The following is a 13,340-nucleotide window of genomic DNA, read 5'->3' on the forward strand; positions in this document are numbered from 1 at the left end:
TTCTTCTTCTTCTTCTTCTTCTTCTTCTTCTTCTTCTTCTTCTTCTTCTTCTTCTTCTTTTCAACATTTCATGTAATGCTTGTTTGATGGTGATGAACTTCTTTAGCCTTTTATTGTCTTGGAAGCTCTTTATCTGAACTTCAATTCTAAATAATAGTTTTGCTGGGTAGAGTAATCTTGCTTGTAGGTCCTATTGCTATTCATCATTTTCGATATTTCTTGCCACTCCCTTCTGGCCTGCACAGTTTCAGTTGAAAAATGAGCTGACAGTCTTATGGGTCCTCTCTCGTAAATAACTAACTGCTTTTCTCTTGCTGCTTTTAAGATTCTCTCTTTGTCTTTAACTTTTGGCATTTTCATTATGATGTGTCTTGGTGTGAGCCCATTGGGTTCCTCTTCTTTGGGACTCTCTGCGCTTCCTGGACTTGTAATTCTATTTCTTTCACCAGGTAGGGGAAGTTTCTGTCATTATTTCTTCAAATAGGTTTTTATCTTGTTCTTTCTGTTCTCCTTCTGGCACCCCCATAATGCAAATGTTGGTATGCTTGAAGTTGTCCCAGAGACTCTTTACACTATCTTCACATTTTTGGATTCCTTTTTCTTTTTACTCTGCTGATTGGGTGGTTTTTTTTGCTTCCTCATATTCCAAATCATTGACTTGATTCAATTACAGGTATCCTCTACTATACTGTTGAATCCCTGTAAATTATTCATTATTTCATTTAGTGTATGCTTAATTTCTGACTGGTTCTTTTTCGTGTTTTTAATGTTCTCACAAAGACCCTTGAAATTATCAGAAGTCCCTTGAAGCTCTCATTACAATACACAAGCATTCTTATAACCATTGTTTTTAACTCTGTATCTAGTAGTTTTCTTGCTTTAATTTCATTTAGTTATTTTTTAATTTCTTCTGTCCTTTCATTTGTGACATGTTTCCTTGTCTCCACAATTTGACTGCTTTTCTGTGTTTGTTTCTATGTATTAGGAAAAGCTGCGATGTCTCCTGGAATTGGTAGAGTGGCTTGTGTAGTAGGTGTCTTGTAGGGCCAGTGGCTCACCCTCCCCAGTCACCTGAGTTGGGCACTCTAGGTGCAACCCTGTGTGGGCTGTGTATATTGTCTTGTTGTATTTGAGCCTTGATTGCTGTTGATGTCACTAGGAGGAATTGACCTCCAGGCCAATTGGCTGTGAGGACCAGCTGTGATTACAGTGGAAGAGCTACTGTGCAGAAGACACCCCTATGGAGCATGACTTGGTTCAGTGGGGCTTTGGTGCTCACTGAGTCTGCCCCTTGAGTGTGTTGCTTGGGGATGTGTAGAGTTGTAATCTGATATGGTCTGAAGCTGTCCACCAGATGCACTGGCTCTGGGGCCTACTGAGAGGTGCAAAGTCAGCCACTGCCTGGAGCCACCTGGAATAAGCTACAGAGCAATCTGAAGATGGCTGCTGCTTATGTTGGGCTTGGAAGTACACAGACAAGGCCAAGCTATCAAGTAAGGCAGGCTGCTGCTAGTGCTGGGTCTTGGGCCTCTTATGTATGGGGCATACTGGTGCTTGTTTGAGAGATTTTAGAAAAGGTTGAAGCATAAGCCAGGACAGGCTATTCATATGGAAAAGCTTTTGCAAACAGCTTGGGTAGGCCTGAAAATTATGTGGGGCAAGGTCTCAGGGAATCACCAGGGCCCTTTTAATAAGTCTCTCTTCACTTTGCTTTCCTACCCCGAGGCTTTCACATTCCACTAAAATACTCAAACTAAAAACTTGGTCAGACCTTCATTAAAGCCAACTCATCAATGAACTTTTCACATCAAAGATCTCTGTGTACTCATATTTATCCAAAAAGTGGAAATATGGACTAAATGGTCTTTTCCAGAAGCCCATGTTGATTTTTATTTTTTCCCCTAAGAGTGACAGTAATATTTATTACAATCTTGCATTGCCATGAAGAACTTCTAGAACCCATCACAATATCTTACTTTAATATAATGCTTTGCCCAGGCTGGTGTGGATCAATGGTTGAGCATAGAGCTATTAACCAAGAGGTCATGGTTTGATTCCAGTAAGGGCACATGTCTGGGTTGCGGGCTCAATCCCCAGTAGGGGGCATGCAGGAGGCAACCAATCAATGATTCTCTCTCATCATTGATGTCTATCTCTCATCCTCTCTTTTCCTTTCTGAAATCAATAAAAATATATTTAAAACTAAAATAAAATAAAACAATGCTTTGTACATTGGGTTGAAGCAGCCTAGAACTAATTCTAAGTTCTGAAAGTGGGAGAATTTCTGGTTTTTCAACTCTGTCTAGAATTCTTGTATATACTCTTATAGGAATTTAGAACAATACTGAAGAGACAGAGAGTACTCTTAAATCATCATTTGTTATATTTTTTCCTAAGGGAATAAAAAGAGTAATTAGAAAATATCAACAATAATTTTTTGGAAAGTCTCCTAATTCACAAACTGACATTTCTTCATGGAGAAGTTAGAGATATGCAGGTGATGATTTCTTTGATAATTTCAGATATTGTTTCTTTGCCTCTTAGGAGGCACTTACTCAGACTCTAATAAAAATGAACAATGTGAAAATTTCTTGAGAACAAGCAATTATGGTATAGTACATCTTTCAGTTCCCACTCTGACGTTCTGAGTGCTTTAAAAAGCTACTCCATCAGCCATTCAGATAGTAGGAATGAAAAACAGATGGATTGTGAAGAACCAAAAAAGGAAGAGAAAAAATAAAGCTCAATGTTACCCTTGAGTGCAGAGTATTATATGCCTCTCTTTAGCTCACCAAAGTTCAGGTGTAGCTGGGGAGTGATGCCTGAACCTCTAAGAGCCAATCTGTCAATAGAATCTTCCATCCTAACCTCCATATCCACTTTTATTTTTAAATTGTAGTTTACTGTTTGCAGTTAGAGACCTTATAATGATGTAAGGAATAAATATTTACAGCCACTCTCACAAAACTTACCTTAAGCAAAACATAACCAGCACTAAAGAGGCACTCAAGGCATGCCCAGCCAACTCTTGTGGCCAAAGACACTTTAAGACTCCCACTAGACCTGAGACTTAAAAGGACCCAACTCAGTGCACAGCAAAGTCTTGTTCTTTTTAATGCTGAATAATAGTTCATGGAATGAATGTTTCACAATATGCTTAACCATTCACACTTTGAAGAACATCTGGCTTGTTTCCAGTTTTTGCTTTTATTAATAAGCTGCTATAAATATCTGTAGGTAGGTTTTTGTGTGAACATACATTTTCATTTCCCTGGGATAAATGCCCAAGATTGTCATTGCTGGGTCATAGGGCAGTTTCATGTTCAGTTTTTTTTTGTGTGTGTGTGTTTTGTTTTGTTTTGTTGGTCAAGAAACTGGCAGGCTGTCTTCCATACTGGCTGTACTGCTGATAGTTCCACCAACACTGCCTGAGTGATTGAGTTTCTCCACATCCTTGCCAGCAGTTGGTGTTCTCGCTAGTCTTTATATTAGCCTTTCTGACAGATGTGTATAGCTCATCATGGTTTTAATTTGCATTTACCTAATGGATAATGATGTTGAACATCTTTTCATGGGTTCATTGAACACCTGTATATGCTCCTCTGTGAAATGTATATTCATACCTTTTGCCCATTTTCTAATTGGATTGTTTGCTTATTTACAGAGTTTGCTTATATATTATCTATATTAGTCCCTGTGGTTTGTAAATACTTTCTCTCATTCTGTAGTTTGTTTTTCATCCTTTGAATGGGGTCTTTTTTTTTATCCTCACCCGAGGATATATTTCTATTAATTTTAAGAGAAAAGAAGGGAGAGGGAGAGGCAAAAGGAGAGAAAGAGGGAGAGGAAAGGGAGAGAAGAGAGAAAGAGTGAGCCATCAATTGGTTGCCTCCTAAACGTGCCTGGACCAGGGATGGAACCTGAAACCTACGTATGTGCCCTGATCAGGAATTGAAGCCGCAAACTTTTTTTCAAGTTTATCTTTATTATTGAAAGTATTACAGATGTCCCATTCCCCCCCCCCCCCCCCGTTAACCCCTCTCCACCCCGCACCCACCTCCTGCCCTAGGCCTTCATCACACTATTAACTGTGTTCTTGGAACCCACAAATTTTTGGTGTACAGGGTGATGCTCCAACCAATTGAGCTACCCAACCAGGGCTTGGTGGGGTCTTTTGCTGAGCTTAAGTTTAAAATTTTAATGTGCAATTTATTCATTTTTGCTTTTATGGACTTTTATGGACTATGCTTTTGGTGTCAAATAATCTTTGTGATTTAGCCATGGCAGAGATATACCTAGCAATAATCTTTTACATATAACAAGATGTAGTACACATTTCAAGACACAATTAATGTGTCATGATGTTGTGTTATTAACTTTTGCTAATACATTTATTAGAAATATTGGTTAAAAGTGTACCTCCTCCCCTCCCAGGCTGAAAAGGAGAGAACAAAGCCTTGGATACCAAGTAAGGTGAAAACAGTGCCCACATTTGAAGAAAGGAAGTGGAATTCTAAAGATGCTGACATGTACAGAGGCAGTGGGAGTGACTGAAGAATAGACATCTGCCAGTGAGGCCCTCTAAGTACTTAGATGAACAGACAGTAAAAGGCACTTAGTGAAATTGCGACTATTATCTAGACAAGTTCTAATCCTAAGTAAAACACTGGGATTTAAAGTGACAGAAATTTCTAGTTAATCTTAAGTGAGGATCAAGGTAATAACAAAAACAGTATCTGCCACTGAGTGGGAGGACAAACATTTATTTGATCATCTGTTAAGGTTGCCTTTTAGGGACTTTCAAAGACAGCATGCACTCTCAATCGAACAGAGGTTGAGGACTTGATGTAAATGGGACAAACGTGAAATGGGTGAATTAAGTCATTTTTGATATGTCAACCAAACATAGAGATGTAGCAAGAGAACTATCTAGCTCATGTAAACAAATTTTGACTAAGTGTTATTTTTCCTGTACTCAGCTGGCAGCTGTTGGAAGTAATTTATTAAAATGATTCAAGCTGAAATATTTACATTATTTTCTTGAGAACAAAACTTATTCATTATAATTTAAAAAGTCATTTATTATCTTCATAATAAAAATGTATTCATCATACAGTGTAATTCATCACTGATAAATTGAATGGCTAGAAAAAAGCAGAAATGTAATTGATACTATGGATCATAAATAAATGTGTACCATGATAGGTGAAAGAGTGAACATAGAAGAGATACACAAAGCAGCAACATTATAGTTTAAAGTTTAAATGGACAAATTTTGCCTTGAAATAAATTATTAAGCTTTCATTGCCTAATCAATAGACAAATTATGAATACAGGCAGTCTATAATATATGATTTCTTAAAGAAATGCATTCCATTTTTTAAAATCATTCAATATAATAAAAGTATAATATGCAAATCAACTGAACAGCAAAAGGACCGGTCGGTGTGGGGGCGGGGCCTGCGAGCAGTTGGCGCCAGGCCAGCCAAGTTGCGTGCCAGTGGGCAGAGGAAGGAGATAGCAATAGGGTGGGGGGGGGGCGGTGGCGACCAACTGCGGGGTGATGGGTGCGGGCGCCATCCTCTGATTGCCCACCTGGTCGCCTCCTGCAGAGGGAGACCACGGGTAGTGGCAGCGGTGGGGTTATTCGGGGTGGGGCCCCCCAGCGTCATCCCCTGATCAGCCTGCTGGGGTCGCATCCCACAGAGGGAGACCACTGGTGGCGGTAGCCCAATGGGAGGCAGGGCCTGCCTCTCGCCACCCTCACCATCCCCTGATCAACCTGTCGGCCACCTCCCCCAGAGGGAGGCCAGATGGTGGCTTAGGCCCACTCCTAAGTTGGACATCCCCTGAGGGCTCCCAGACTGTGAGAGGGTGCAGGCCGGGCTGAGGGACAGTCCCACCCCCCCAGAGTGCATGAATTTTCATGCACAGAGCCTCTAGTCCTTAATAAAAATCATCTTTACTATATTTAATTTACAATAAAACCAAATCTGATTTGATGACTTTTACATGAAAATAAAATAGCAAAGTTATTTTTTAAGCCTTACCTTTCATTTTATTTTTTTCATGAGAATTACTATCTTAACTTTTCCATCTTTTTCTATATAGCCATCTTTTTTGTTTTTGATTATCATTTCCGTGCCCCCCAGTCTAATTTTTAAATGCCAGTAGACTTTATTCTTTCACATCTTGAGTGCTAGAAGACTATTCTCTTCCTTCTTTTTAAAAAAATATTTTTATTCATTTCAGAGAGGAAGGGAGAGGGTGAGATAGAAATGTCAATGATGAGAGAATCATTGATCAGCTGCCTCCTGCACGCCCCCTACTGGGGATTGAGCCTGCAAACTGGGCATGTGCCCTGACTGAGAATCATCAGTAACCTCCTGGTTTATAGGTTGATGCTTAACCACTGAGCCACATCAGCCAGGCCTCTTCCTACTTTTATTTTATTTTATTTTTTTAAAATATATTTTTATTGATTTCGAAGAGGAAGGGAGAGGGAAATAGAAACATCAGTGATGAGAGAGAATCATTGATCGACTGCCTCCTGAACGCCCCACACTGGGGATCAAACCTGCAACCCAGACATGTGCCCTGATCGGGATTCGAACTATGACTCCTGGTTCATAGTTCGACACTCAACCACGCCGGCCAGGCTCAAAAAGATTTTAGATACAACAAAATGAGCTTTGGAATTTACAAATCATGAATGCATGCATGCACACATTAGACACACATGCAAATATGCATGCACATATTTGCTCCTTCATTTGGTTTTCTGGAATTTTCAAGTTTACAGACATCACCTTAAGGAGTCCGTTCAAATTGCAGGAAAGCCACTTATTCTAAGGACACAGCAATTCTAACATTGCTGATACTCTCATAGGAAGTGCTTCTGTGTTAGGAAATGTAGAAGGTGGAAACGGAGCTCCTGGAGTTGCATTCAGAAGACTGTTCATAAAGGCAGTGTCAGCAGGCTTCACCGTATAGGGGCTCACAGTGGGCGAGCAGAGCAGGACTGGGGAACACAGCCTCTTGTGAAGGACAGAGAGCCTTAAGCAGGTGGAGCAGAATACAACACAAGCTCTTTTATGTGAAACCCTTTTTCAGGATTCAGCTTTACAAATAAGCTTGTGGCCTCTGTGTATAGGATCTTCTCATCAACGCTCTGAACATTACAGGACACAAGCAGTTTCCTTCCGTCAATTTTATCAAGTTGGCTATTTATCAAAACAATAGCACAAAGGGGGATAGGTCGTGAATAAAGGTTGAGAAGTCTTGACTCCGTTGAGTTGCTATAGCCTCATATGAAGGCAAATGAAGCCAGGAGCCATCTTCACATTTCTTCATGAACTGGTCAAAGAGGAGGCTCATGTCCTTGCTCCAGCAGGGTTTGGGGAGGGAATGGTCCTTCTCAGAGACCTTCTCAGAAGAAAGCAACCTCCGCGAGGGTCCTGGGCTCCTCGCCGGCATGGCTCCGAGGGCGCGCGGGGACTCGGCCCGGCCCGCGGCCCTCTTCCTACTTTTGTTTAAATGTTCAGTTCTTTTCTCTTTGTGGTCTGTCCATAAGTAATTTATATTTTTTTATAAGTATGCTGGTCAGGGCACATAGCAATACCAATAGTTTTAATTTTTCATTCCTTATTTTCCTTTTTTTTAAAAAAATTTCAATGTTGATATAATGGAGTTATGTGATTTTTTCTACATCTATATATGCAGTGAAAATTCATTTAAATTTCTGAATCACCATTTTTGTATGTGACATTATGTATTTCTAAAATAAGATAAAAACGTAAGCAAAATTATTATACATAAGTGTAGTAATAGTTTTACAGTGTTTAGCTTTCTCTTCTAACTGTGCTAATGGTGCAAATCATAGGTCTACAAAATGTATTTCTCAGTGCACTGAGATCATAAAAGTACAAATTATATTACTCTGACCATAAGGTCAAGTGGAAATTGGTCCTTATATATGAAGTTTTTGTTGTTTATTGGATTCACATTTATTTAGATTAAATTTTGCTTTTATACCACAAGATGACCACAATTTTATTTCTTCAGAAAATTCCCTTGAACAACACTAGAGAAATAATTTATCCAAGTACGTAATTAACTTGTATTTTTTATTTTCTATATATAGCTTCATGGGAAGTTTCTCAAATAATAAATTGACATTTGAAATGTTACACTGAACCCAAATGGTAAGATGAAACAAATGACCTAATCTTTTTGAAGGTCAAGTTATAAATTATTCTTGTGATGAAGCAGGATACTTATGGTCCATGAGCAAAATCCCAACTGAGGGCTTCTTGATGAAGGCACTTAGACACTCTGGCTGCATCTCAAAGGAAATGCAGAGTCTGAGTTGTGTCAGAGTTTTGAGTGTTCACTGGAAGTGCAGAAGCTACACCAGGACGGACTTAAATGTGTCATCAGTTTTTCAGAGTTAAATTCTGCGGTGAATTCTTAATGGTTCCCCAAACTCACCACAGGATGGTCAGAGCATAGGATGGTCAGAGCACTGATGCTTGTCATGGCATGGTGCCATTATTACTGGTAGTAGCCCAAAAAGGGTAAGTGTGGAGGTCAAACATGGGCACCATCCAGGTGAACGTGCCCAGCATCACCACAGCAACACCCAAAATGTTGACGCCAAGTCCAGCTTTAACCTTGAACAGGAAAGAGCATAAATGTCAGTCTCCTAAAAAGAAACCTGAAGGGAATTGGGATGCCATTACAAATCCATTTACATGCATACTAAATGATTAATATAAATTGCTGTTTCATAAAGCAATGAGTTCTTTCATTCATTTCAAAAGAGAATCTGTCCCCCACTAAATGCCATTTACCTGAGGAGTTTTAGAGAAGTTCCTCTTAGGAATATACTGGCCGTTCTGATTAGAGAAAAAAATTCCTTTAATAATCTGCCATTTCACCCTGGCCAGGTGGCTCAGTTGGCTGGAGCATCATCCTGTACCCCCAAAGGTTTGGGGTTTGGTTCCCGGTCAGGGCACATAGCAAGGCTGCGTGTTCTATCCCTGGTCCCCGGTAGGGAACAGCACAGGAGGCAACCAATGGATGTTTCTCTCACATCAGTGTCTCTCTCCCTCTTCCTTCCTCTCTGTCTAAAAGTCATTAAAAATATCCTCTTGTGAGGATTAAAAAAAAATCTACCATTTCATGTTAAATCAAAATTAGAGTTTGTGGTTTTGTATTTCAGTGTGTAAAGTTCACGTCACTATATGATAACTGGATCCTTCATAGTCAATATTGTTAATAGTGTACCCTTCAGTATTCTCTTATTAAGATTTAATAATGCCACTTTTATTCATCTTTCCTAGAGTTCCCATGTTTCTAGCTCTGACATCATCGTTCTGGTGTCCACGAAACAATCTCAAAGTTGCTTCCTATCCATTAAAACAGAGGCCGGCAAACTACTGGCCATGAACTGTTTTTGTAAATAAAGTTTTATGGGACAACAACACACCCATTTGTTTACATATTGTCGTTGAATGCTTTCATGACACAAAGGCAGAGTTGAGGAGTAGTGACAGAGACCATACGGCCCACAGAGTCTCAAATATCTACTAGCTGTTTTTACAGAGACAGCTGCTTATCTTTGCATCTCTGTATTAAAACAAAGCAAAAGGTGAATACCTAGCAGTGATTACTACAGAGATCCCCTTTCCAGTCTATGCAAGCCACTCATTTATTCCTGAACCTTGTTTTTATTTTTAAAACTCACATACATAGGACATTGCTTATGTTATGCACATTTTTTTTTTTTTTTTACCGAAACAATAGTACATGACTTCTGCATTGAGGTGTTTCCAGAATTTTTACCTTGTGGGGGGTGGTGGTGGCGGGGGTGGTGTGTGTGTGTGTGTGGGGGGGGGGGGTTAGCAATCTGTGTGCAGGGAAGGAAGTGAGGACTTAACTTGAAGTTGCATTTGCATAGCAAGCGCCCCGAATTTACTTTGGTTATATTCTTGTTTGTTTTGGCTGAGAAGTTGGCAATCAAAATTGGGAGGAGACTAGGGCATTCTCAAGCTAGTTCTTGATTATCACTACTTCTGTATTTGGTAAAAATGTGCATGTTTTGTCTCTTAGACTTTCTATTATTACTTGCTTGTGCTTTCACTTCAGGTGCGGCTATTAAATCAGAACAAGAAAGATGACTTTACATCATTCAGGCACTGAGCCTCATGTGTTATTCAGAGCCAATGTCAGCCGCACAAATATCTGTGATAGTAAACCACAGTGCTTGATTGCTGAATTTCATCAGCCCTTCCTCCCTTATCCTAGGTCAAGTTAGATCTGATCTTAACATGTAAGGGTTAGCCTTTGTGTTGACCATATTCCATGCTTTGCTGATACATTCAGTATCCCTGTAGTCCTGACTATACATTCAATGACATGTTTGCTTCTGGTTATCACTCTTCAAAACAATTATATGACCAGAATCACTCTATGACACACTCACTCTCAGAAGCAGAGCTCAAGCCATGTTTTTCATGGCAGTTGATCCATGTGTAAAAGGAGAGAGAACCTAAGACTTCACAAAAACTGGCTTCTGAGACTGACCGTGTTCTTTCAGCTCACTCACCATGTCAGTAATCTTTAGATGGCCATAGGAAAAAACGATGGCATTGGATGGATTTGCTACTGGTAGGAGGAATGCAAATGAAGTGCACAGAGTAGAAGGTATCAAAATATACAGAGGGTTCACGTGAATAGCTTCAGCCTGTTGCAAAAGAAAAAAAAAGTCTAAGTAATATTTTGAGATACATCAAGCATAAAAATGGGCAAAATTATAATAACAAACTTCCAGAAGCAGGTAGAAACCTAAGACATAAAATTATACATAAGTGCAGTTATCACTTGAAGAATATTTTTTATATAATGTCTCTTCCTCTTGTTTATGTGCTTATTAGTGCCCATTTAAGTATTATAGCTCAGTTAATTTAGAAAATAAAGTTTCATTTATTCCAGAAACTAAACAAAAACAGCAACCATTTATTATTTATTGGGTATTAGGTGCTATGCTAAGTGTTTACCTGTATATAAAATATATATGTTTATATATAACACATGAAGCTTCCATGTATTATATGTAATGTATAAAATAATATAATAAACCATATATATATCATATATACATATATATATCATATAACTCAATTTTCACAATGACCTTATGACCAAATAACAGATGAAGAAACCAAGGCCTGAAAGTCTAAAAGTAACTCATCAAACACACAGCTGACAAGCAGTAGAGTTTAGGTGGGGTTTCAGGCCCCTCCGGCTCCAAAGCGTCTCATCATCCCATGAACTTTACTGCCTCTGTGGCATATATACTTTAAAACTTGCTTAGGCATCATCACAGAAGAAAATTAGCATTATTCTTAATTTATCACATAATTTTCTAAATGCTCTCTGTTGAGAAATAAAAACCAGAAAAAAAAACAATACTTGCCAATTTTAATTCCAGCATATCTTTTCTAATTTGAAGCATCAGCTCAAGAATGCTAACATATGCCCCTTGATCTAGTAGCAAAAAATTCCAGAAGGGCAATGCTCTTAATTTAAAGTGCTTTCCTTTCACCAAACCCATCTGTCCAAATAGGAAAAACATTGACTTAAAGCTATTTCTTATAATTGCTAGCTAGTTGGGGAGAAGAAGGGAAGACAGTCTATCCCTCTCTCTCTCCTTGCAGATCTGCTTCTTACTTATATTTGAAAATTCATCCCTGGGCAGTCGAGAGTTATGTCTAATATATTTAAGCTTGAAGCCTGAAGTGTAAGCCTAGGTTTTCAATCACTTATATAAAGCAGTTCTCAGAAGTTCAGAACTAATCTGGAGGGAGAAGTGTCAGAGTTAGAGGTTCAAATACTAAAATTGTCAGGAAACACTGAACCTAAAAGTCTTACAGCTGGAAAGGATCTGGGTTGGCCGTCCCACTTATCTGCAAATTGAAAATCTGAGTGATCAGAAGGTAAGTGGTTAAGATCCTGCTGCTTGAATATGGAAGAAAAGAATTCTGCTGAGTTGAGGTGTCTTAAAAGGTAGGAATGCAAATAAAGACCCTTCTATCAGTGATTTCCAGGAGTACCATTCAGGCCAAAAATGATTCTATACCACAATAGGAGAACAAGCAAAGCAGAACATTGCTCTTTTGATAAAGAATATAAATGGGACAAGTGAGATACTCACCAGTGGAGCTAATATTGGGAGAAGGAGAGTAATGGTAGCTGCATTGCTGGCTACCTCTGTTAAAGATGTGACGAGCAAAGAAGACAACAGAATTATTAGCCATACTGGTAATGATCCTAGAGGAGATAATTTGTTTCCTATCCACATAGATAGTCCTGATGCCTACAAAAACAAATTTACAACATTTGTTATTTATTAATAGTTCATTTTAGTGGACAATTTAAATTTATAAAAAACATTATTTTCTCTAAGAACTCTGTTTCTAAAATATAATTTTAACTTCTCATATTTTCCTGTGGCTTGGCTGATCTGGGGGGCTTTGACCTGGAGAAGCTCTCATTTATTTTTATTTTAAGACCACCAATATGCTTTAGAAAGCTTAAATTGTCTCCTATATTTTTAAATTAAATGTTAATGTTATCTAATTAATATATGTTGACATTTTAACAACTAGAACTGTAGGGCCTTAAAGAAAGAGTGGTCCTTCTGGTCTACCTCCCTCCACTCCTAAAAGCATTCCCTAGAGACAACAACTTTCAACTGAGATTAGCTATTTAGAGCTATGTTTAGGTATTGATGGCTATTTTTTAAAATTACCCTTTTTCCTAATTTTCAAATGTAGACATTATTTACTGACTTAAATAAGGATTCTGTTTTCTTACACCAAATCTCATCCACCACACATATATTTCCTCTCCCTCCATTCCCTTACACTCAAATAGCAACATTTTTTTTTATTAAATCAATATTTAAAGTTTACATTATGATTATATGAACATTGTTCATACCAAGTCATTTAATGTACTGTGATCATATTTACTTTTTTTGTTTTGATCATATTTACTTTTTTTGTTTTGTTCTACTGTTGTTTTCCCAGGGAGTAATGGCCTCATTCTTTGCTTGGTTTTCTAAGTACCTGTCACAGATACTCTCCAGTAAAAATGGAAAACTCCCCAGAAGTAGATAAACATATTGTTCCTTCTCATTTCCCCCCAGGGAGATTCCATCCTGGAGTATTCCTTCCTTCCGTTCCATCTGGACTAGTTGCCTTTCATGTCAATTCTACTGTTGTTGTTCTGAGACCTCTCTTCACTGGTGTACTATGAGCTCCCCTCACCTCCTT

At 38.6% G+C, this 13,340-nt stretch overlaps 1 protein-coding gene and 1 long non-coding RNA gene across 2 annotated transcripts in view; both read right to left on the bottom strand.

The window, feature by feature from the left end:
- Positions 1 to 6,442: 6,442 nt before the first annotated feature.
- LOC132242703 (uncharacterized) lies at positions 6,443 to 7,468 on the bottom strand. The gene is made up of 2 exons (XR_009454697.1): positions 6,859 to 7,468; positions 6,443 to 6,809 (listed from the first exon to the last, which is right to left on the bottom strand). It is a non-coding gene; the product is annotated as an uncharacterized LOC132242703 (long non-coding RNA).
- A 198-nt stretch (positions 7,469 to 7,666) lies between these two features.
- Positions 7,667 to 13,340, bottom strand: part of SLC13A1 (solute carrier family 13 member 1) — an 85,053-nt gene continuing 79,379 nt past the window's right edge. The window contains exons 13-15 of the mRNA XM_059711684.1: positions 12,218 to 12,379; positions 10,610 to 10,747; positions 7,667 to 8,672 (exon numbers count right to left, since the gene is read on the bottom strand). Of these exons, the coding sequence (XP_059567667.1) occupies positions 8,535 to 8,672; positions 10,610 to 10,747; positions 12,218 to 12,379 (438 nt within the window). The 3' untranslated portion in view covers positions 7,667 to 8,534. The remainder of the gene's footprint in view (positions 8,673 to 10,609; positions 10,748 to 12,217; positions 12,380 to 13,340) is intronic.

This window comes from Myotis daubentonii, chromosome 10 (genome assembly GCF_963259705.1).
Source record: "Myotis daubentonii chromosome 10, mMyoDau2.1, whole genome shotgun sequence".
In the NCBI taxonomy this organism is placed as follows: Eukaryota; Metazoa; Chordata; class Mammalia; order Chiroptera; family Vespertilionidae; genus Myotis; species Myotis daubentonii.